This window comes from Oncorhynchus nerka, linkage group LG6, assembly GCF_034236695.1.
Source record: "Oncorhynchus nerka isolate Pitt River linkage group LG6, Oner_Uvic_2.0, whole genome shotgun sequence".
Lineage (NCBI taxonomy): Eukaryota > Metazoa > Chordata > Actinopteri > Salmoniformes > Salmonidae > Oncorhynchus > Oncorhynchus nerka.
This window is the reverse complement of record NC_088401.1, coordinates 28,083,925-28,110,249: the sequence shown is the minus strand read 5'-3', so window position 1 is coordinate 28,110,249 and position 26,325 is coordinate 28,083,925. Positions and strand designations below refer to the sequence as shown.

Here is a 26,325-nt window from a genome sequence, read left to right as displayed (position 1 = left end):
AGAGAAAGGGATGAATGTGGAGAGGAGGGGACGGAACGGAGGGAGGAGAAGGAAACATATATATACCACCATGCCAGAGAAAGGGATGAATGTGGAGAGGGAGGGGACGGAACGGAGGGAGGAGAAGGAAACATATATATACCACCATGCCAGAGAAAGGGATGAATGTGGAGAGGGAGGGGACGGAACGGAGGGAGGAGAAGGAAACATATATATACCACCATGCCAGAGAAAGGGATGAATGTGGAGAGGGAGGGGACGGAACGGAGGGAGGAGAAGGAAACATATATATACCACCATGCCAGAGAAAGGGATGAATGTGGAGAGGGAGGGGACGGAGGGAGGAGAAGGAAACATATATATACCACCATGCCAGAGAAAGGGATGAATGTGGAGAGGGAGGGGACGGAACGGAGGGAGGAGAAGGAAACATATATATACCACCATGCCAGAGAAAGGGATGAATGTGGAGAGGGAGGGGACGGAGGGAGGAGAAGGAAACATATATATACCACCATGCCAGAGAAAGGGATGAATGTGGAGAGGGAGGGGACGGAGGGAGGAGAAGGAAACATATATATACCACCATGCCAGAGAAAGGGATGCATGTGGAGAGGGAGGGGACGGAACGGAGGGAGGAGAAGGAAACATATATATACCACCATGCCAGAGAAAGGGATGAATGTGGAGAGGGAGGGGACGGAACGGAGGGAGGAGAAGGAAACATATATATACCACCATGCCAGAGAAAGGGATGCATGTGGAGAGGGAGGGGACGGAACGGAGGGAGGAGAAGGAAACATATATATACCACCATGCCAGAGAAAGGGATGAATGTGGAGAGGGACGGAACGGAGGGAGGAGAAGGAAACATATATATACCACCATGCCAGAGAAAGGGATGAATGTGGAGAGGGAGGGGACGGAACGGAGGGAGGAGAAGGAAACATATATATACCACCATGCCAGAGAAAGGGATGAATGTGGAGAGGGAGGGGACGGAACGGAGGGAGGAGAAGGAAACATATATATACCACCATGCCAGAGAAAGGGATGAATGTGGAGAGGAGGGGACGGAACGGAGGGAGGAGAAGGAAACATATATATACCACCATGCCAGAGAAAGGGATGAATGTGGAGAGGGAGGGGACGGAACGGAGGGAGGAGAAGGAAACATATATATACCACCATGCCAGAGAAAGGGATGAATGTGGAGAGGGAGGGGACGGAACGGAGGGAGGAGAAGAAAGGATGGAGTTTTTTCTCCCATTGAAAGGCAAACATCCCCAGAGTGTTCTTTTTTTCCTTCTGTATTTCTTTCGTCGACCAAACCCATCTTGTTCCAGGAGGCTAAGGTCGGGCCGGTTTGGTTCTCGGCTAAGTATTGACAGTATGACCCCAGCTGTATGTAAGAGACAACCGTCCGTCTTCACCGGGCAGTCCTCGTCAAAAGTAGTGCACTACAAAGTTAATAAGGTGCACACTGAAAGACAACCCCTCGGTCTTTACCTTGTAGTCCTCGTCCAGGTGTGAAACACTTGGTCTGTTCAAAGGCCTTGGCCACCACCACTCCCTTCAGCAGACTGGTGATGGACTCCACCTGAAGAGAGAGAGAGACAGAGACACAGTGAGACAGAGACAGAAACATACACTACTGATGAGATGTGTTCTGTTAGCAGGGGGTTGGGGGTGTGTGCTTGTGTATCGGTAATGGTGCTGTTCCAGTTCTTTCTTCGTGATTTTAGGCAGTTCAATTCATGGAATCGAATGTAGTTACAGTGAAAAGTTTGGACACACCTACTCATTCAAGGGTTTTTCAGATTAAATTTTTTTTTTCTACATTGTGGAATAAGAGTGAAGACATCAAAACTAGCAAATAACACATTTGGAATCATGTAGTAAGCAAAAAAGTGTTAAACAAATCTAAATATATTTTAGTTTCTTCAAAGTAGGCACCCTTTGCATTTCCTTCTTAACGCGTTTGAGCCAATCAGTTGTGTTGTGACACGGTAGGGGCGGTATACAGAAGATAGCCCTATTTTGGTTACTACATGTCTCCATATGTGTTATTTCATAGTTTTGACGTCTTCACTCTTATTCCACAATGTAGACATTTTAGACAATGCAGAAAATAGTAAAAAATAAAGAAAAACCCTGGTGTCCAAACCTTTGACTTGTAATGGATGTACGTCAAAGTTAGAAACGTTGTGTTCACTGAATGGCGTGCCAGAACTGTCGAGAATGTATGACGTTATTGTGTGGGTCCAGTCGGTCTGAGGTTGTTGTGCTTGTTTAGTCTGTGTTTTTCATGTATTACTATTCCACCTCCTGTGAAATGGCTGGCTGGGTGCATTTACATCTATGTTTTGAAAGCTTGAATCAGGGGAACTTAGTAGATAGTGTAGGATAGACCTGACCTTACCATGCCTCTCCTTTATCTGCTGATGCACGTGAACCTGACAATAGAAATACCATAGCGGCGGGCAGCCTAGAGGTTAGAGCGTTGGGCCAGTAACCGAAAGGTTGCTAGATCGAATCCCTGAGCTGACAAGGTAAAAACCTGTTGTCCAGCCCCCGAACAAGGCAGTTAACCCACTGTTCCTAGGCCGTCATTGTAAATAAGAATTTGTTCTTAACTGACTTGCCAAGTGAAATATGTGCAAGAAGCAAGACAGACTCCTTGGAGCTGTTCTGTAGGACTGACCAGATGTGTGTGTGCCAGTTCTACACCGAGGCAGACCACAAGAGTCACCCCATTGTCCCTCTAGAGGAAGAGTATGGGGAGAGGAAGGAGGAAGACGGAGGCACAGGTGCAGCAGATAATCCAGGAGCGACAACAGAAGGTTCAGGAAATTAACGAGTCCATAGAGCCCAGCAAGAGAGACGCGGAGAGAGAGAGAGATAGGAGACAGCGTGCAGATGCAGCTCTTCACTGATCTGATGGATCTCATTAAGGGAAGTCAGGCCCAGCTCATTGAGGTGATTGAGGGGAAGCAGACTGCAGCAGAGAGGCAGGGTAAATGGTTCATTAAAGAGCTGGAGCAGGAAATCACTGTGCTACTGACGGGAAGCACTGAGCTGAAGCAGCCGTCGTGCACCGAGGACTGGTCTAAGATCAGTGTCTATAGCCAGGTGTGTGAGGGAGAGATTAAGAGAGCTGTGTCTCAGAGAGAGCAGATGGAGAAAGACTGTGTCCCAGCTGCAGGAGAAACCGATGAGCGTGATGCTGAGCTGAAGGGTATGTAGCAGTATGAAGTGGACCCTAGACCCTAAAACAGCACATCCCGATCTTACCATCTCTAAGGATGGTAAACCATTGGAGCATGGAAGCAAAGAAAAGGAATGTTTATGACTACCCAGGGAGGTTTGGTAATGCTACTTGTGTCCTTGGCAAAGAGGGCTTCTCCTCAGGGAGATTCTATTATGAGGTGCTAGTCAGGAATAAGACCAAGTGGCAGTTAGGAGTGGCCAGAGAGTCCCTCGGCAGGGTGGGTAAAGCTCCATTTAGCCTGGAAAATGGAGTCTGGACTGTGGGGCTGAAGTCTAGAAATGAGTACCAGGCTATCTCAAGCTCAATTGTCTGCCTCTCTCTAAGTAAGAAGCCCCAGAAGGTGGGGGTGTTGGTGGATTATGAGGGAGGGTCAGGTCTCCTTTTATGATGCAGCGGGGACAGGTATCCTGGCTTACAAGTGAGGACATATCTCCTTGTCATATCTACTCTTTCACTGCCTGCACCTTCACTGTGAAACTCTACCCATACTTCTGCCCCTGTTATAAAAAGGCTGAAAGCTGGTCATTTCTTCTGTCACAGTCTGGGACAAAGACTCAGAACCAGACTCTGTCTGTTTGTCAGACACAGACTGAACTTTAACCTCCCAGTCAGATGATCGTTGTTCGATGATCATGGAGATTCCAGAATGAAATGAAATGTCATGAAATTGTTTTCTTTCTTTGTGCAAGAGGAAACACTGTACTGCACTTCCAGATACTGCACTTCCAGATACTGCACTTCCAGATACTGCACTTATACACTTGGAGCAATGTTTGGAGCTATGGCACAAGGTCTGGGAAGAATTTTGTATTCTCTCAGAAATTTCAAAAGGGGGAGAAACATTTTTCACGGGGAGGGTCAGACAACCTCTTCGGACAGACAACTGTCCCTACAAATCACGAGTTTGGGTAGGCGGGGCTTAAAATGTGGGCGGGAATTGAGCTCATGTTTTATCTAGGGCAATAAGTGGATACAGCAGTGATGTCTCCGGTGACGCCGACTCGTCCGTTCTACCCCAACTGACGCCGGACCTTCTACAGAGGTGTTAAGCCAGAAACACTGGAACATCGTGGGAGGCAACAAGTCTGTCTAGAGAGACTACACTTGTCCTGTACTGGACATACAGTCTTTGTATTGGAGATGGGAGGAGAAAATACTATTTGGGTTGGGGGAAGGGGGTCTTTTGATGTATCCGATATGTCTGATGATCTCTTATAATATATTGAATATGCTGGATCTCTGTGTCACTTTTTTAAAGTTTCCTTTTTTTTAACCCCCTTTTTCTCCCCAATTTCGTGGTATCCAATTGTTAGTAATTACTATCTTGTCTCATCGCTACAACTCCCGTACGGGCTCGGGAGAGACGAAGGTCAAAAGCCATGCGTCCTCCGAAACACAACCCAACCAAGCCGCACTACTTCTTAACACAGCACGCATCCAACCCGGAAGCCAGCCGCACCAATGTGTCGGAGGAAACATCGTGCACCTGGCGACCTGGTTAGCGTGCACTGCGCCCGACCCGCCGCAGGAGTCACTGGTGCGCGATGAGACAAGGATATCCCTACCGGCCAAACCCTCCCTAACCCGGACGACGCTAGGCCAATTGTGCGTCGCCCCACGGACCTCCCGGTCGCGAACCCAGAGTCTCTGGTGGCACAGCATGCGCTGCGATGCAGTGCCCTAGACCACTGCGCCACTCGGGAGGCCTCAGTGTCACTCTTATGAGGAATATAAAAATACAACAACTATAAATATCTCAAAGATGAAAACTACAGTCTTCTTTTCTACAGTGTGCACTTCAGTGATAAGGGAAGTGTGTGTGTTTGGGTAATCACTGTGTCCATAATTATATTACATTGCATGAATTTAACTGCCGTCAAATCTTGAAGAACTGGAACAGCTCTGCCGCTCATACACAGACACGCCCCCCGTAACCCCTGCTAACAGATCACATCTCATCTGTCGTGTATAAACAAAGCCCGGGAAGCTGGCCTACAATAAAAGAAACGAGGCAGGAAAGGAAAGGAGCGGAAAGTGCCGAGGCAGCAGCGGACCCCATTCTGTACGTTTACTGCCCATGGATGGAGACAGATACGTTACTGCCCATGGATGGAGACAGATACGTCACTGCCCATGGATGGAGACAGATACGTCACTGCCCATGGATGGAGACAGATACGTCACTGCCCATGGATGGAGACAGATACGTCACTGCCCATGGATGGAGACAGATACGTCACTGCCCATGGATGGAGACAGATACGTCACTGCCCATGGATGGAGACAGATACGTCACTGCCCATGGATGGAGACAGATACGTCACTGCCCATGGATGGAGACAGATACGTCACTGCCCATGGATGGAGTCAGATACGTCACTGCCCATGGATGGAGACAGATACGTTACTGCCCATGGATGGAGACAGATACGTTACTGCCCATGGATGGAGACAGATACGTTACTGCCCATGGATGGAGACAGATACGTTACTGCCCATGGATGGAGACAGATACGTTACTGCCCATGGATGGAGACAGATACGTTACTGCCCATGGATGGAGACAGATACGTCACTGCCCATGGATGGAGACAGATACGTCACTGCCCATGGATGGAGACAGATACGTCACTGCCCATGGATGGAGACAGATACGTCACTGCCCATGGATGGAGACAGATACGTTACTGCCCATGGATGGAGACAGATACGTTACTGCCCATGGATGGAGACAGATACGTTACTGCCCATGGATGGGGACAGATACGTTACTGCCCATGGATGGAGACAGATACGTTACTGCCCATGGATGGAGACAGATACGTTACTGCCCATGGATGGAGACAGATACGTCACTGCCCATGGATGGAGACAGATACGTCACTGCCCATGGATGGAGACAGATACGTCACTGCCCATGGATGGAGACAGATACGTCACTGCCCATGGATGGAGACAGATACGTCACTGCCCATGGATGGAGACAGATACGTCACTGCCCATGGATGGAGACAGATACGTCACTGCCCATGGATGGAGACAGATACGTTACTGCCCATGGATGGAGACAGATACGTTACTGCCCATGGATGGAGACAGATACGTTACTGCTCATGGATGGAGACAGATACGTTACTGCCCATGGATGGAGACAGATACGTTACTGCCCATGGATGGAGACAGATACGTTACTGCCCATGGATGGAGACAGATACGTTACTGCCCATGGATGGAGACAGATACGTTACTGCCCATGGATGGAGACAGATACGTTACTGCCCATGCATGGAGACAGATACGTTCAACGGGCTCTGTCAACCCAGTGGAAACGTCTCCCAGGAGTGTTTGTGCGTGGTGGGGAGCGTGTATGTCAAAGGGGCCATGCTATCATACTCCCCAGAGTGCGAGAGAGGTTAGGGGTCAAGGTTAGGCTACCCTGATGTTTGTAGACCAGTGGTTGGGTGGGCCGGCCCGCCAGACATGTGATAGTAAATCAACAGAGGTGATAGGTCAGAAGGAAAAAAACTAAATATCCCAGGAAACCACAAACATGAAATCTAAGAAACCAAAACAACATCTCATACCCATACGGATTTCTAGGAAGACAGGGAAGGAGGACGTAGCCTTAGCAACGGCAGATTCATTTGATTTACGAAATCTAATTCCAGTAGGCAACAAGTGGGGCTGATGTCAAACAGTACAATAAACCTGCATCCCAAAAGGAAACATATTCCCTCTATAGCGTACTACTTATGACCATGATCCATAGGGAATAGGGTGCAATTTGGGAGGCAAATGTATTATTGTATTGCACTATACGACATTGTCCAATGTCCACTGATTTTATTTACTTCACAATTAGAAATGTTACACCTCTCCCTTGTGTCCATAATCTGTAGTAGCAATGAGTCTGTTAACAGTACCACCGCCATGAGACGATGCCCACTGGGATTTGTTATAGGGCTCAGTTCCCACCTGGCTGAAGAGATGCTCCAGAAAGCTGTGTAGTTTCTTCTGCTTATCATGAGATATCCATACACTGGCAGGCATCTCGTCTCCTATAGGACAACATTCATAATCATCAGTCAGCATTAGACGCAGACACACACACAGACACACACACACACACGCAGACACACACACGCAAACACACACACGCAGCCTTGTGTCCAGTCCAATCGCCTGTCTGTGTCCATCTGTCTGTCAGATCTCGGTCACAGCTGTAAAGATCCTGCCAAAACCACCTCCATGCTAAATTCATAGCCATTATATGCTAATTGCTAAGTGAGGGCCTGTAAACCACAATGACAGTGTGCGTGTGTGTATGTGTGTGTGTATGAGTTAGTGCGTGTGTGATAGCTCTCTGGCAGACAGCAGACAGATACAGGGATCGATATGACTTTTTTCCCTTACAGAAAAAACAAATTATTTCACATGTGGAAAATCACATGAATTCACACACAATTTCACATGTGAAATCATGTGAAAACATGTGTTTTTGGAACACTTCATGTGTTTTTTTTGTAAGGTTTGACACAGCTGTGGGTTGACCCAGCCAAACGCCTGCCATACCCAATCATACTAATCCACAGGCTTTCCGTTCACATGGTTTGCACCCCAAATGGCACCCTATTCCCTATATAGTGCACTACTTTCGACCGGGGACCATGCGGCTCTGGTCAAAAGTAGTGCACTATGTACGGAATAGGGCGCCAGTTGGGACACGCATTAGATTCAAAGCCATAATCATGTAGCCAGGTCATAATCAAGTCGTGTCAGTCAGATGTGTGTTATTATGCCTTGTGGTTGAATAGGGAAAATGGAACAAGTATTGTGCTGTCTAAAGTAGGCCTTGAACTTGTGTCCTGTATAGTAAATAGTACGTATCATGTGTGGCGTTATTGTATAGGACTACTGTGGACAGAGGGAAGAAAAGGACGTGTGTTCTGTTCTGTTCATTGAGCTGGGTTCAAACTTGGTTGAAGTTCATTTCAAGCTTGTTCTTTTGTTGACATGATTATGGAAGATGAAGTTGGGTGCAAATACCCAAAAGGGCCACTAGACAAATAACATAAATCCTTGAAAGTTAACAAAATCCTGTTAGTTTACTGGTAAACTTTGAAAGTTTCCAGTAATATACCCTCGATTTGCAACCCTAATCCTGAATGGTGTTACTACTGTGGACAGACAGGTGAGGCATTTGCAGTATACTTTGGTCATTTATAACATTACAATTACTTCCACGGTAAATCATTCACGTGTTATGTAATTTATATCTGTGGTGTGTGTGTGTGTGTGTGGGGGGGGGGGTTGACTTGGATTACAGGGTTCTGCTTACTGGAGTCTGTGTGTATGTGACTGCATGTACTAGTTACCTGAGTCCATCTCATCAAAGTGTGTGTGTGTGTGTGTGTAGTGGTTACCTAAGTCCATCTCATCAAAGTGTGTGTGTGTGTGTGTAGTGGTTACCTAAGTCTATCTCATCAAAGTGTGTGTGTGTGTGTGTGTAGTGGTTACCTGAGTCCATCTCATCACTGTGAACATAGGAGCTGCAGTGGCTGCTACAGATACTGGTGAAGGAAGCTATGGAGTTCCTGTTGCTGTTACAGTCACTGAAGAGAGACACAGAGAAAAACATGTTCCAGCAGCTCGTAGAAACACTATTACTGCCCTCTAATACTAAAAACTGGTTACTGTCAATCTTTCTGGCGTCGTCCCAAATGGCACCCTATACCCTATGGACCTTGGTTAAAAGTAGAGAATACTTTGTGTTATGATATAGGGGGAAGGTTAGGGTTAGGACATAGACAAACACACTATGCATGTGACACTACCACACTCCATTCCCCCAGGGGGCAGCAGCAACCTTGTCCAAGTGCTGAGCCTGCTTGATAAGCACGTCGGGTGCTGCCCATTAAGGTGATCAGTCAGAGTACCAGTTTGGAGAGCCGTGAGGCTGCTGGTGGGTTTGGTGGCCATGAGGTATTTCGTTAGTTCGGGCTGTTTGTAGTTGCCTTTTGTATACATTTATTTTGGAGACAGCATCTGAATGGAGAGGTCAAGACAAAGAGGTCAAGAAGGATCTAGACCTTCCTAACAGGTGCCATTTGGGATGCAGCCTTTATGTTGCTGTTAGTCACAAGAACAACAGAGGGAGAAATGTCACCAACAGGCTAATTGGCTACCAACTATATTCTCTCGCTCCATCCCTCCCTCTCTTGGTCATTACCTGTAGGAGTCTCTGTTGCTGATGGTGTCGTGTCCTGAGTCCTCCTGTTCGTCTCCGGCAACGTTGAAACACACCTTCTTTCCGTTCTTCTCTCCTCCTCGCTCTCCTTCGCTCTCCGCTGAGATGTAACTCTCTGGGGTCTTCATGTCTGAGGCAGGGGGGAGGGTGATGGAGGAGAGGAGGCTGGGAGAGAGAGAGAGAGAGAGGAGGGAAGGAGAGAGAGACACGAGAGAGAAAATGCAGGTTATTGAAAGTAGCCACACTCTACAGCCTTCCTGTAGCAGTCAAAAAGAACCATCACCAACTAACAGGCAGGAGAGCATGACGACGAACATGGCTGCTCTCCTCCAACCTTAACATCCTCTCAAAAGTGCAATGTCAAGTTGACTTTACACCTCATGGTGAAAGAACACAGCTTTTAACGTCATCAAGATGTGTGTGTTTGTGTGTGTGTGTGTGTATGTGTAATTGCGTATGTTAAGACATGTGAGCGAGTGAATGTGTCCGCACTTGCATGTGTGTGGAGGCCTATCATCGAATGTGTGTGCGTGCGCCCGCATCACTCACACACCCACTGACAGTGAGAGCCAAACAAAGCTCCAACCTGTTTGTGCTAGTCTTCCTCACAACAACGCCAGCAGGCCAGAGGTCCTCCAAATATGAATAACTTCAAACATGCACAGCCAGCTGCGTCAACAGCCTAAACTCAACACACACCAGCCCCTCAACTCAGCCTCTCGCTCTGCATGCCTGGGTTCTATCAGGGGCTTTGTGGAGGAAGAGGATCAGAGCGCGATAGTGCGTCCCAAATGGCACCCTGTTCCCTACATAGTAGTACACGATCGGGAATATTGTGCCATTTAGCATGCAGACCAGGATATTTTCACAGAACTGCAGCAACACATGGAGTCATTTAGAGCCATATTTCCAATAAATGTCAGGCTTGGACTTCCTGACTGGCCTATATACAGAAAAACACTAACACGCCATGTCTGTTTGCATTTCAGACTAATTCCATTCATGTCCGTCACTGCGTATATTTTCCGTTGTGTCACGTTTCAGGCTTTACTTGAGACTGTTTCATTTTGGCGGAGTTAACAGACTGCCCTCATGTCCTCTCACATCACATGATAGATGATACAGGCTCTATCATTTCAAAAGTCCTGTCGTTTTCCCCTTTAATCCATTCCGACATCTATCCATTCAGAGAAGGAGCAACGGAGACCTGCCATCATTAAATCCCACTCCAGATCCCACAACAATGCCCCTCTAGAATGCAGTGGCATTCCATTGCCATGGAGAAGGTTCCAGGCCCTGTGATTGGCTGGTAGTATATAAGGAAGTGTAAGCAGCTTAGGGCTTGTGTGCAGGGCATCAGAGGGAGCAGGGAGAAATGCAGTATTCAGGGAGTTGACCAAGAACCCAAGCTCCAGAGTTCCTCTGTGGAGATGGGAAAAGCTTCCAGAATGACCACCATCTCTGCAGCACTCCACCAATCAGGCCTTTATGGTAAAGTAGCCAGACGGAAGCCACTCCTCAGTAAAAGGCACATGACAGTCTGTTTGGAGTTTGCCAAAAGGCACCTAAAGGACTCTCAGACCATGAGAAACAAGATTCTGTGGTCTGATGAAACCAAGATTGAACTCTTTGGCCTGAATGCCAAGTGTCACGTCGGAAGGAAACCAGGCGCCACTCATCACCTGGCCAATACCATCCTGACAGTGAAGCATGGTGGTGGCAGCATCATTCTGTGGGGATGTTTTTCAGCGTCAGGGACTGGGAGAATAGTGAGGATCGAGGGAAAGATGAACAGAGCAAAGAACAGAGATCCTGAATGAAAACCTGCTCAAGAGCTCAGATTAGTGTGAAGGTTCACCTTCCAACAGGACAACAACCCTAACACCACAGCCAAGACAATGCAGGAGTGGCTTTGGGACAAGTCTCTGAATGTACTTGAGTGGCCCAGCCAGAGCTCGGACTTGATCAAACATCTCTGGAGAGACCTGAAAATCACTGTGTAGCAACGTTCCCCATCAAACCTTACAGAGCTTGACAGGATCTGCAGAGAAGAATGGGAGCATTGGGGCATTGTCATGCTGAAAAAGGAAAGGGCCTTCCTCAAACTGTTGCCACAAAGTTGGAAGCACAGAAATGTCTAGAATGTCACTGTAAGCTGTAGCGTTAACATTTCCCTTCACCGGAACTAAGGGGCCTAGCCCGAACAATGAAAAACTGCCCCAGACCATTATTCCTCTTCCACCAAACATTACATTTGGCACTATGCAGGTAGCGTTCTCCTGGCATCCACGAAACCCAGATTTGTCCATTGGACTGCCAGATAGTGACGCATGATTCATCACCCCAGAGAAAGCGTTTCAAGTGCTCAAATCAAGTAACATGTTTTTGGTCACATACACATGCTTAGCAGATGTTATTGCGGGTGTAGCGAAATGCTTGTGTTTCTAGTGCCAACAGTGCAGTGATATCAAACAAGTCATATCTTTCACAACAAATCTAAGTAAAGGAAAGGAATTAAATATATAAATATTTGGACGAGCAATGTCAGAGCGGCATAGACTAAGACACGGAAGAAAATAATAGAATACAGTATAAACACGAGATGAGTAATGGAAAATATTTTAACTTTAAATTATGAAAGTGTCTAGTCTTCGATTTATTAAAGTGGCCAGTGATTTCAAGTCTATGTATATAAGCCAGCAGCCTTTAATGTGCTAGTGATGGCTATTTAACAGTCTGATGGCCTTGAGATAGAAGCTGTTTTTCAGTTTCTCCGTCCCAGCTAGTTTGCCCCCAGTGATGCGTTCGGATGGAGGCACCACCCAATGGAGAGCCCTACAGTTGCGGGCGGTGCAGTTGCCGTTTGTGAGGGTTTCTTTCTTCAGCCTCCTGAGGTTGAAGAGGTGCTGTTGCGCCTTCTTCACCACACATTGTCTGTGTGTGTGGACCATTTCAGTTTGTCAGTGATGTGTATGCCGAGGACCTTGAACATTTCCACCTTCTCAACTGCGTTCCAGTCGAAGTGGATAGGGTGTTGCTCCCTCTGCTGTTTCCTGAAGTTGACGTTGAGTAAGAGGTTATTTTCCTGGCACCACACTCTGAGCCCTCACCTCCTCCCTGTAGGCTGTCTCATCATTGTTGGCAAACTTGATGATTGAGTTTGAGACGTGCGTGGCCACGCAGTCAAAGGTGAACAATACAGGAGGGGGCTGAGCACGGACCATTGTGGGGTCCCAGTGTTGAGGATCAGCGAAGCGGAGGTGTTGTTTCCTACCTTCATCAGGAAGTCCAGGACCCAGTTGCACACGGCGGGGTTCAGACCCAGGGCCTCGAGCTTAATGATGAGCTTGGAGGGTACTATGGTGTTGAACGCTGAGCTGTAGTCAATGTACAGCATTCTTACATAGGTATTCCTCTTGTACAGATAGGATAGGGCAGTGTGCAGTGCGATGATGATTGCATCATCTGTGGATCTATTGGGGCGGTTAGCAAATTGAAGTTGGTCTAGGGTGACAGGTAAGGTAGAGGTGATATGAACCTTGACTAGTCTCTCAAAGCACTTCATGATGAAGAAGTGAGTGCTACGGGGCAATAGTCCTTTAGTTCAGTTACCTTTGCTCTCTTGGATACAGGAACAAGGGTGAAGCATGAAGCATGTGGGGACAGCAGACTTGGATAGGGAGAGATTGTAGACGCTGCCACATACATCTTGTGTCTGAGCTGTTGAATTGCGACTCCACTTTGTCTCTACACTGACGTTTTGCCTGTTTGATTGCCTTACAAAGGGGAATAACTACACTGTTTGTATTCTGCCATATTCCCAGTCACCTTGCCATGGTTAAATGCAGTGGTTCGCTCTCTCAGGTTTGCACAAATGCTGCCATCTATCCACGGTTTCTGGTTTGGGTAGGTTTTAATAGTACAGTGGGTACAACATCTCCTATACACATCCTGATAAACTCAGTCACCGTATCAGTATATTAGTCTATGTTGTTCTCGTAAGTTACCCGGAACACATCCCGGTCTCGTGATCAAAACAATCTTGAAGCGTGGATTCTGATTGGTCAGATCAGCATTGAATAGTCCTTAGCACAGGTATTTCCTGTGAGTTTCTGCCTATAGGAAGCGAGGAGCAAAATGGAGTCACGGTCAGATTTTCCGAAGGGGGTGTGGGGGAGGGCCTTGTAGGCATCCCAGAAGTTGGAGTAGCAGTGGTCAAGTGTTTTAGCAGCGCAAGTACTACAGTCAATGTCCTGATAGAACTTCGGCAGCCTTTTTCTACAATTTGCTTTGTAAAAATCGCCAGATACAATAAATGAGTCCTGTGGTTTCCAGTTTGCATAAAGTCCAGTGAAGTACTTTGAGGGCTGTGAGTGAGTTACTGCTGCTCTGATATCCAATAGTCCTTTTCAGCTGGGCTAATAAAAAAATTCTGGGATAATAATGTAAGAAATAATACATTAAAAAAACTAAATACTGGAAAGTTTCCTAAGAGCTAGAAGCACGGCAGCCCTCTCTGTCGGCGCCATTTTCCATTTTTTTGCTCCAGAATTGAATGGCGGCGATCTTTACACAACTCCAGCGGGCGCTTTGCCTTAAGCATGGTGATCTTAGGATTGTGTACGGCTGCTCTGCAACGGAAACCCATTTCATGAAGCTCTTGACGAACAGTTCTTGTGCTGACGTTGCTTCCAGAGGCAGTTTGGAACTCGGTAGTGAGTGTTGCAACCGAGGACAGACGATTTTTAAGCGCTGCTCAACGGTTCCATTCTGTGAGCTAGTGTGGCCTACCACTTCGCGGCTGATTCGTTGTTGCTCCTAGACCTTTCCAATTCACAATAACAGCACTTTCAGTTGACTGAGGCAGCTCTAGCAGGGCAGAAAGTTGATGAACAGACTTGTTGGAAAGGTGGCATGTTTAAAGTCAATAAATTCTTCAGTAAGGCCATTGTATTGCCAATGTTCGTCTATGGAGATTGCATGGCTGTGTGCTCTATTTCATACACCTGTCAGCAACGGGTGTGGCTGAAATAACTGAATCCACTACTTTGAAGGGGTGTCCACGTTTGTATACATAGTGTATCAAGTTTCATGCAGATCGGTCATTCGCTGCTTAAACCACTAATAACAATGACAGGACCACAACACTGGGTCAGGGGCGGGATAGAGAGAGAGAGAGAGAGAGAGAGAGAGAGAGAGAGAGAGAGAGAGAGAGAGAGAGAGAGAAAGAGAGGAGAGTAAGCGAGAGAAAAGAGAGCGAAGAGAGAGAGAAAGGAGAGAAAAAAAGAGCGAGAAAGGAAAGAAACAGAAAGAGAGCGAGAGAGAAACAGAGGGAGAAACAGAGAGAGGAAACAGAAGGGAGATAAGGAAAGAGAGCGACCAACTCTCAGAGCTCTCCCCTAAGACTGTCCTGAATAGCTTTATATACATACACCTTTAATCAAGCCCCTTGACAAGCTCTATCGGCTCAATAGGCATCAATCACCCGCACAAGATCGATAAGAGCATCTGCATTACAAAGCCTTTACCTCAGTCAGGTTCTTAACAGTGCATCAGCATGGTTTAATCAGGGAGGAAGTGAACATGTTAGAGTGGACAGATGTGAAGTACTGGAGCCGACTGGACCGGAGAGGTGGGATGCGTCCCAAATGGCACTCTATTCAATATACAGTGCCAGTCAAAAGTTTGGACACACCTACTCATTCAAGGGTTTTCTTCTATTTTCTACATTGAAGAATACTAGCCAAGGTTATCTGATGCCGCACTTCATCACTCTCTGTCTTGGTCTGGAGGTGTGTTGAGTCATTGTCCTGTTGAAAAACAAATGATAGTCCCACTAAGTGCAAACCAGATGGGATGGCGTATCGCTGCAGAATGCTGTGGTAACCATGTGTGGCTTGAATTCTAAATAAATTACTGACCGTGTCACGAGCCAAGCACCCCCACACAATAACACCTCCTCCTCCATGCTTCACGGTGGGAACCACACATTCAAAGATCATCTGTTCACCTACTCTGCGTCTCACAAAGACCCGGCTGTTGGAACCAAAAATCTCAAATTTGGACTCAGACTTAAGGATAGATTTCCAACGCTCTAATGTCCATTGCTCAGCCCTATTGGTTGACTCAGCCCTATTGGTTGACTCAGCCCTATTGGTTGACCCAGCACTATTGGTTGACCCAGCCCTATTGGTTGACCCAGCCCTATTGGTTGACCCAGCCCTATTGGTTGACCCAGCCCTATTGGTTGACCCAGTCCTATTGGCCCTGGTCCAAATCAGTGTACTGTATATAAGGAACAGGGTGCCATTTGAGACAGACTTTGTTAGTGTTCTAATCTCTGGGATGAGAAATGGATGGACGTTTACCTGGTAGACGCAGGTGGGAGAGGAGGAGAGACGGGGGGATAGGGGGACATAAGTTAGGAGGAGAAAAGGTTGGAAGAGAGAGAACTGGGGCAGAAGAGAAAATAAACAACGGTGAAAATGACTAGGAGAGGAGGACTTGACGTGATGCAGGACTTGGGGAGAAGAGAGGAGAAGCGGTAGAGATATAAACCACGTCATCAGGCACGTCCTCGGACAGCTGTGGGACTCCATGTTCGGTGTCCTGATGCAAAAGGTCAAAGGCTGTGGTGCTTCTAAACGGTCAACGCCAAGGAACCACCGCCAATAAGTTGTGCAACTAATAATCCTTCCATGTCCGCTCTCTCTTTTCCCATTACTGAAACATCTCCATTCCCTCCAGTGAGGTTGGAAGTTGGAAATCCGTCTCCACTTTGGAGGGGGAAGGAAGGAAATGCTGATTGTGAAATAAAAGTAGCCTTTGTTCCAAATGTGAAAGCTTCAATTCATCAATACATGGTTACAGCACAAAAGACTGGAGACAAGGTCAGTCACACACCACACAGTCACACACCACACAGAGACAGAGAGACAAGGTCAGTCACACACCACACAGTCACACACCACACAGTCACACACCACACAGAGACAGAGAGACAAGGTCAGTCACACACCACACAGTCACACACCACACAGTCACACACCACACAGAGACAGAGAGACAAGGTCAGTCACACACCACACAGAGACAGAGAGACAAGGTCAGTCACACACCACACAGTCACACACCACACAGAGACAGAGAGACAAGGTCAGTCACACACCACACAGTCACACACCACACAGAGACAGAGAGACAAGGTCAGTCACACACCACACAGAGACAGAGAGACAAGGTCAGTCACACACCACACAGAGACAGAGAGACAAGGTCAGTCACACACCACACAGTCACACACCACACAGTCGCACACCACACAGAGACAGAGAGACAAGGTCAGTCACACACCACACAGAGACAGAGAGACAAGGTCAGTCACACACCACACAGAGACAGAGAGACAAGGTCAGTCACACACCACACAGTCACACACCACACAGAGACAGAGACAAGGTCAGTCACACACCACACAGAGACAGAGACAAGGTCCGTCACACACCACACAGAGACAGAGAGACAAGGTCCGTCACACACCACACAGAGACAAGGTCAGTCACACACCACACAGAGACAAAGAGACAAGGTCAGTCACACACCACACAGAGACAAAGAGACAAGGTCAGTCACACACCACACAGAGACAAAGAGACAAGGTCAGTCACACACCACACAGAGACAAAGAGACAAGGTCAGTCACACACCACACAGAGACAAAGAGACAAGGTCAGTCACACACCACACAGAGACAAAGAGACAAGGTCAGTCACACACCACACAGAGACAAAGAGACAAGGTCAGTCACACACCACACAGAGACAAAGAGACAAGGTCAGTCACACACCACACGGTCACACACCACACAGTCACACACCACACAGAGACAGAGAGACAAGGTCAGCCACACACCACACAGAGACAAAGAGACAAGGTCAGTCACACACCACACAGAGACAAAGTCAGTCACACACCACACAGAGACAGAGAGACAAGGTCAGTCACACACCACACAGAGACAGAGAGACAAGATCAGCCACACACCACACATAGACAAAGAGACAAGGTCAGTCACACACCACACAGAGACAAAGAGACAAGGTCAGTCACACACCACACAGAGAGACAAGGTCAGTTACACACCACACAGAGACAAAGAGACAAGGTCAGTCACACACCACACAGAGACAGAGAGACAAGGTCAGTTACACACCACACAGAGACAAGGTCAGTCACACACCACACAGAGACACAGAGACAAGGTCAGTCACACACCACACAGAGACACAGAGACAAGGTCAGTCACACACCACACAGAGACACAGAGACAAGGTCAGTCACACACCACACAGAGACAGAGAGACAAGGTCAGTCACACACCACACAGAGACACAGAGACAAGGTCAGTCACACACCACACAGAGACACAGAGACAAGGTCAGTCACACACCACACAGAGACAGAGAGACAAGGTCAGTCACACACCACACAGAGACAGAGAGACAAGGTCAGTCACACACCACACAGAGACAGAGAGACAAGGTCAGTCACACACCACACAGAGACAAGGTCAGTCACACACCACACAGAGACACACCACACAGAGACAGAGAGACGAGGTCAGTCACACACCACACAGAGACACACCACACAGAGACAGAGAGACAAGGTCAGTCACACACCACACAGAGAGACAAGGTCAGTCACACACCACACAGAGACACAGAGACAAGGTCAGTCACACACCACACAGCCACTTACACACAGAGAGACAAGGTCAGTCACACACCACACAGAGAGACAAGGTCAGTCACACACCACACAGCCACTTACATACAGAGAGACAAGGTCAGTCACACACCACACAGAGAGACAAGGTCAGTCACACACCACACAGCCACTTACACACACAGAGACAAGGTCAGTCACACACCACACAGCCATTTACACACACAGAGACAAGGTCAGTCACACACCACACAGCCATTTACACACACAGAGACAGAGAGACAAGGTCAGTCACACACCACACAGCCACTTACACACACAGAGACAGAGACAGAGAGAGACAGAGACAGAGAGACGGAGAGAGAGACAGAGACAGACAGAGCGAGAGAGAGAGCGAGAGAGAGACACACACACACATTTCCCTCAGATTACACAGACCCACAAAGAATTCCAAAACAAATCCAATTTCGATAAACTCACATATCTATTGGGCGAAATACCACAGTGTGCAATCACATCAGCAAGGTTTGTGATCTGATTTGTGATCTGAAGAACAAACACCATTGTAAATACAACCTATATTCATGTTGATTTATTTTACATTTTGAACCTTAGCTATTTGCATATCGTTACAACACTGTATATAGACATAATATGACATTTGAAATGTCTTTATTCTTTTGGAACTTTTGTGATTGTAATGTTTACGGTAAAAAAAAATATTAAAAAATAACGAGGGACAGAGAGAAGAAGAGGGACAGAGAGAAGAAGAGGGACAGAGAGAAGAAGAGGGACAGAGAGAAGAAGAGGGACAGAGAGAAGAAGAGGGACAGAGAGAAGAAGAGGGACAGAGAGAATGGACAAGGGACAGAGAGAAGAAGAGGGACAGAGAGAATGGACAAGGGACAGAGAGAAGAAGAGGGACAGAGAGAAGAAGAGGGACAGAGAGAATGGACAAGGGACAGAGAGAAGAAGAGGGACAGAGAGAAGAAGAGGGACAGAGAGAAGAAGAGGGACAGAGAGAATGGACAAGGGACAGAGAGAAGAAGAGGGACAGAGAGAAGAAGAGGGACAGAGAGAATGGACAAGGGACAGAGAGAAGAAGAGGGACAGAGAGAAGAAGAGGGACAGAGAGAAGAAGAGGGACAGAGAGAATGGACAAGGGACAGAGAGAAGAAGAGGGACAGAGAGAAGAAGAGGGACAGAGAGAATGGACAAGGGACAGAGAGAAGAAGAGGGACAGAGAGAAGAAGAGGGACAGAGAGAAGAAGAGGGACAGAGAGAAGAAGAGGGACAGAGAGAAGAAGAGGGACAGAGAGAAGAAGAGGGACAGAGAGAAGAAGAGGGACAGAGAGAAGAAGAGGGACAGAGAGAATGGACAAGGGACAGAGAGAAGAAGAGGGACAGAGAGAAGAAGAGGGACAGAGAGAAGAAGAGGGACAGAGAGAAGAAGAGGGACAGAGAGAATGGACAAGGGACAGAGAGAAGAAGAGGGACAGAGAGAAGAAGAGGGACAGAGAGAAGAAGAGGGACAGAGAGAATGGACAAGGGACAGAGAGAAGAAGAGGGTTAGAACGAAAGAGAGCGCAAGAGAAAACTTTTAAATCAGGTCCCCTCAAAATGGACCCTCCCTCTCTGCCTGGTTTCAGAGGGCCCGGCAGCTCATTTTGCTCTGCTGCTCCTGAGAGGCCCTATCAGAGATCAGAGGATCGATCAATAGTCTCTGGAATCCACTGGCTAACACTGACACACCCAGAACCATAGAGGTCACAGCAAATTAGTATTCCTTGTCTACCTTTAAGGAATGTCTCAGTGCGTCACAATGTGTGCATACACTAATTAGCATTGACAGAAGCATGTCATTAACATCCGTGCTGATAAGCATATGTGCATGTGTACGTGTGTGTGTGTGTGTGTGTGTGTGTGTGTGTGTTGTTCCTGTCAGATGTCAGTGTTTCACATTTCCTCCCTGTGACTCTGAACCTCCAAACAATGACACCATCAACAGCACTGGAACCAGCATGGCCAGCAAGGAAACACACACATCGCTCACACTGGAGTAACAACGTGAGAACGACCACGTCTCCTCTCACTCACTAGAGACCACTATATCACACACAATGGCCTTCGAAAACTGCGGCTCACTTTATGAGGCTCACATGTATCCGGAGGACCAGTTTATACTAGTGTGTGTGTGTGTGTGTGTGTGTGTGTGTGTTTATAGTAGGGGAAACGGCATCACGGAAGCAGTCGCCGGTCTTTACAAATCAAAACATTTCCTCTGCTTATACCAAAATCTATTTTCTCCCCAGCCGGTTTCACCGTCCAAGCAGTGCATATTAAAATGGAAATCAAACCAATAGTCTCAGACACATAAACACATTCTACCAAACAAAATACTTCTGAGTAAGGCTGTGTGTGAGCGCACCATGCGCACGTACGTGCAAGGCAGGCGTGCACACGCGCGTGTGTGTGCCTGCACATATCTGTGTACGTGTGTGTGCGCACGTGTGTGTTGCCAGACTCACTCGTGTATCTGTGAGGCGTGGCCCTCCATCTCTTTCACCAGCGTGGTCAGCTTGCCTAGTAGTTTCTGGTAGGAGTCCAAGACCAGCAGGTCATCCTCCCGGAGCAGGAAGCGGAGGCCGTGACCCTCCGTACGACCCAGACTGTGACCTGACGGAGCTGCCATACTGGTGATGGTGTGTTGTACGTACACCATGGGGTTCAGCTTACCTGGGAGACGGTCAGAATTAAACGCAGCACTACAATGGACATTGGCATCCTAGCAAGATTACAAGAAATTCAGTTGCTGGCCTCTTCTCTAACCCCGCTAGGCTATCTGCTCCCCCCCCTCCAGGGTTAGGGTCGGAGGTCAGTGCTTAGTGCCATGCTCTCACCTTGTTCGGCGTTACGACCTCCTCTCTCCAGGGTGGAACTCTTCCTGTTGTCCAGCTGCACTCCGAAGGCGCTGCCCAGAGAGGTGGTGGTTTTGGGGTAGGACACCTCCATCACGTTCACATGGCAGTTGGTGGGGCAGAAGTCGCTGCTGTGGAGCGGGGACACCTTGGTTTTGGCCTGCTTGAAGGTGGGCCACGCCCTGTTCTTCAACACCCGCGAGAACTGGAGGGAGGAGAGAGAGAGAGATGGTGGGAGTTAAGCATTTAACAATGCTTTGGTGATGCTCTCTTCAGGATTGCAAAATTACACCAAGTTGATCAAAATTCCCAAGTTTTCCAGAAATCCCTGTTTGGGGATTCGTTATGTCCTGCTTATACCCTCCCGATTCCAGGAATCTTACAAGTTACTTGAATCCGAGCCCCTTCAGTCTCTGGATGCAGACTAAGCAGTAATAAGCTGGTCAGAAAACCCCTGTCAGAATCATTTACATTCCCCTCTGTAACCCTTTGATTTAAGTTCAATAGTTCAGCCATTAGCCAATCATCAACGTCTGGACACAGGAAACAGAATGTGCCTAACAAACAACCGGAGTCTGTGTTTATGTGGAGTATTTACAAGTCTGAGCAACTCTGAACCTGAAACACATCACCTATCAACACACTCATTCATAAGTCAAACTATGTTTAATGCTGGGTTGGGTGATTTCACTGAAACCAGAGAATTATTGCACACAGTCTGACAAAGTACTGTAAACAGGTGACATTAAACAGCTCTTGTCCTTTACTGAGACGTTCTATGGAGGGGTATAGATTCAAGAAGCTCAACCTTCTTCCACGGTATCATTTCATCTCAGTAGCATGCTTGTGTATGTGTTGCCGAGGTGTTTTCCCCATTCAAATACACTCAAATTGTATTTGTCACATAGTTAGCAGATGTTTAATGCGAGTGTAGCGAAATGCTTGTGCTTCTAGTTCCGACAAAGCAGTAATAACCAACATTCACATCACGTCCATGCAGAACTAACACCGGACAAATAGAGAGATCCATCATAGCGTGCTGTGGTTTGGCAGTTTCCATTGAAACCAGAAGAAGAAATGTCTTCTGTCAGATACATTACCCTGGACAATATAAATACTAGATTGTTTAAATGAATATATACGTCCCCTGGGCTGCACGGTAAATCTCATATACAACCATGGAAAACAGGAAGATAAATCTGCACGCCACCAAAACTCTCTACTGTAAGCCATGCTCCCCTGGTCTGCATACTAACTAAGTGACTGATAGCATCTCTGTGTGTTAATATGCTAGGTGCCTGCGGGGTATGCTCAGCATGCTAAAAACATTTTTTTGTGAAACCTCTGTCGTAGGCCCTACGTAAACATTCACACACACATCTCTCTACGTAAACAACATCTCTCTATGTAAACATTCACACACACATCTCTCTACGTAAACATTCACACACACACACATCTCTCTACGTAAACATTCACATCTCTCTACATAAACATTCACACGCACATCTCTCTACATAAACATCTCTCTACGTAAACATTCACACGCACATCTCTCTACGTAAACAACATCTCTCTATGTAAACATTCACACACACATCTCTCTACGAAAACAACATCTCTCTATGTAAACATTCACACACACATCTCTCTACGTAAACATTCACACACACATCTCTCTACGTAAACATTCACACACACATCTCTCTACGTAAACATTCACGTCTCTCTACGTAAACATTCACACGCACATCTCTCTACATAAACATCTCTCTACGTAAACATTCACACGCACATCTCTCTACGTAAACATTCACACACACATCTCTCTACGTAAACATTCACACACACATCTCTCTACGTAAACATTCACACGCACATCTCTCTACATAAACATCTCTCTACGTAAACATTCACACACACATCTCTCTACGTAAACATTCACACACACATCTCTCTACGTAAACATTCACACACACATCTCTCTACGTAAACATTCACACGCACATCTCTCTACATAAACAACATCTCTCTACGTAAACATTCACGCACATCTCTCTACATAAACAACATCTCTCTACGTAAACATTCACATCTCTCTACGTAAACAACATCTCTCTACGTAAACAACATCTCTCTACGTAAACAACATCTCTCTACGTAAACATTCACATCTCTCTACGTAAACATTCACATCTCTCTACATAAACATCTCTCTACGTAAACATTCACACACACATCTCTCTACATAAACATCTCTCTACGTAAACATTCACACGCACATCTCTCTACGTAAACATTCACACACACATCTCTCTACGTAAACATTCACACGCACATCTCTCTACATAAACAACATCTCTCTACGTAAACATTCACGCACATCTCTCTACATAAACAACATCTCTCTACGTAAACATTCACATCTCTCTACGTAAACAACATCTCTCTACGTAAACAACATCTCTCTACGTAAACATTCACATCTCTCTACGTAAACATTCACATCTCTCTACGTAAACATTCACACACACATCTCTCTACGTAAACATTCACACACACATCTCTCTACGTAAACATTCACACGCACATCTCTCTACATAAACATCTCTCTACGTAAACATTCACACACACACATCTCTCTACGTAAACATTCACACACACATCTCTCTACGTAAACATTCACACACACATCTCTCTACGTAAACATTCACACACACATCTCTCTACATAAACATCTCTCTACGTAAACATTCACACACACATCTCTCTACATAAACATCTCTCTACGTAAACATTCACACGCACATCTCTCTACGTAAACATTCACACACACATCTCTCTACGTAAACATTCACACACACATCTCTCTACGTAAACATTCACACGCACATCTCTCTACATAAACAACATCTCTCTACGTAAACATTCACACGCACATCTCTCTACATAAACAACATCTCTCTACGTAAACATCATCTCTCTACGTAAACAACATCTCTCTACGTAAACAACATCTCTCTACGTAAACAACATCTCTCTACGTAAACATTCACATCTCTCTACGTAAACATTCACACGCACATCTCTCTACGTAAACATTCACACACACATCTCTCTACATAAACAACATCTCTCTACGTAAACAACATCTCTCTACGTAAACATTCACATCTCTCTACGTAAACATTCACACGCACATCTCTCTACATAAACATCTCTCTACGTAAACATTCACACGCACATCTCTCTACGTAAACATTCACACACACATCTCTCTACGTAAACATTCACACACACATCTCTCTACGTAAACATTCACACGCACATCTCTCTACATAAACATCTCTCTACGTAAACATTCACACACACATCTCTCTACGTAAACATTCACACACACATCTCTCTACGTAAACATTCACACACACATCTCTCTACGTAAACATTCACACACACATCTCTCTACGTAAACATTCACACACACATCTCTCTACATAAACATCTCTCTACGTAAACATTCACACGCACATCTCTCTACGTAAACATTCACACGCACATCTCTCTACATAAACAACATCTCTCTACGTAAACATTCACGCACATCTCTCTACATAAACAACATCTCTCTACGTAAACATTCACATCTCTCTACGTAAACAACATCTCTCTACGTAAACAACATCTCTCTACGTAAACATTCACATCTCTCTACGTAAACATTCACATCTCTCTACGTAAACATTCACATCTCTCTACGTAAACATTCACACACACATCTCTCTACGTAAACATTCACATCTCTCTACCTAAACATTCACACACACATCTCTCTACGTAAACATTCACACACACATCTCTCTACGTAAACATTCACACACACATCTCTCTACGTAAACATTCACACGCACATCTCTCTACATAAACAACATCTCTCTACGTAAACATCATCTCTCTACGTAAACAACATCTCTCTACGTAAACAACATCTCTCTACGTAAACAACATCTCTCCATGTAAACATTCACATCTCTCTACGTAAACATTCATACACACATCTCTCTACATAAACAACATCTCTCTACATAAACAACATCTCTCTACGTAAACAACATCTCTCTACGTAAACAACATCTCTCTACGTAAACAACATCTCTCCATGTAAACATTCACATCTCTCTACGTAAACATTCACACACACATCTCTCTACATAAACAACATCTCTCTACGTAAACAACATCTCTCTACGTAAACATTCACATCTCTCTACGTAAACATTCACACACACATCTCTCTACATAAACAACATCTCTCTACGTAAACAACATCTCTCCATGTAAACATTCACATCTCTCTACGTAAACATTCATACACACATCTCTCTACATAAACAACATCTCTCTACGTAGACAACATCTCTCTACGTAAACATTCACATCTCTCTACGTAAACATTCACACGCACATCTCTCTACGTAAACATTCACATCTCTCTACGTAAACATTCACATCTCTCTACGTAAACATTCACATCTCTCTACGTAAACAACATCTCTCTACGTAAACATTCACATCTCTCTATGTAAACATTCACATCTCTCTACGTAAACATTCACATCTCTCTACGTAAACATTCACACACATCTCCCTACATAAACATTCACACACACATCTCTCTACGTAAACATTCACACGCACATCTCTCTACATAAACATCTCTCTACGTAAACATTCACACGCACATCTCTCTACGTAAACATTCACACGCACATCTCTCTACGTAAACATTCACACACACATCTCTCTACGTAAACATTCACACGCACATCTCTCTACATAAACAACATCTCTCTACGTAAACATTCACGCACATCTCTCTACATAAACATCTCTCTACGTAAACATTCACACGCACATCTCTCTACGTAAACATTCACACACACATCTCTCTACGTAAACATTCACACGCACATCTCTCTACGTAAACATTCACACGCACATCTCTCTACGTAAACATTCACACGCACATCTCTCTACGTAAACATTCACACACACATCTCTCTACGTAAACATTCACACGCACATCTCTCTACGTAAACATTCACGCACATCTCTCTACATAAACAACATCTCTCTACGTAAACATTCACATCTCTCTACGTAAA

The 26,325-nt window shown here is 46.0% G+C and overlaps 1 protein-coding gene across 3 annotated transcripts in view; it reads right to left on the bottom strand.

The window, feature by feature from the left end:
- The window catches only part of prex2 (phosphatidylinositol-3,4,5-trisphosphate-dependent Rac exchange factor 2), a 232,719-nt gene that overhangs the window by 81,372 nt on the left and 125,022 nt on the right, over positions 1-26,325 (bottom strand). For all 3 annotated transcript variants that reach the window (XM_065019468.1, XM_065019466.1, XM_065019467.1), the window contains exons 24-29: positions 21,146-21,368; positions 20,774-20,981; positions 9,501-9,683; positions 8,789-8,883; positions 7,247-7,329; positions 1,510-1,600 (exon numbers count right to left, since the gene is read on the bottom strand). In XM_065019468.1, coding sequence (XP_064875540.1) covers positions 1,510-1,600; positions 7,247-7,329; positions 8,789-8,883; positions 9,501-9,683; positions 20,774-20,981; positions 21,146-21,368 — 883 coding nt within the window. The remainder of the gene's footprint in view (positions 1-1,509; positions 1,601-7,246; positions 7,330-8,788; positions 8,884-9,500; positions 9,684-20,773; positions 20,982-21,145; positions 21,369-26,325) is intronic.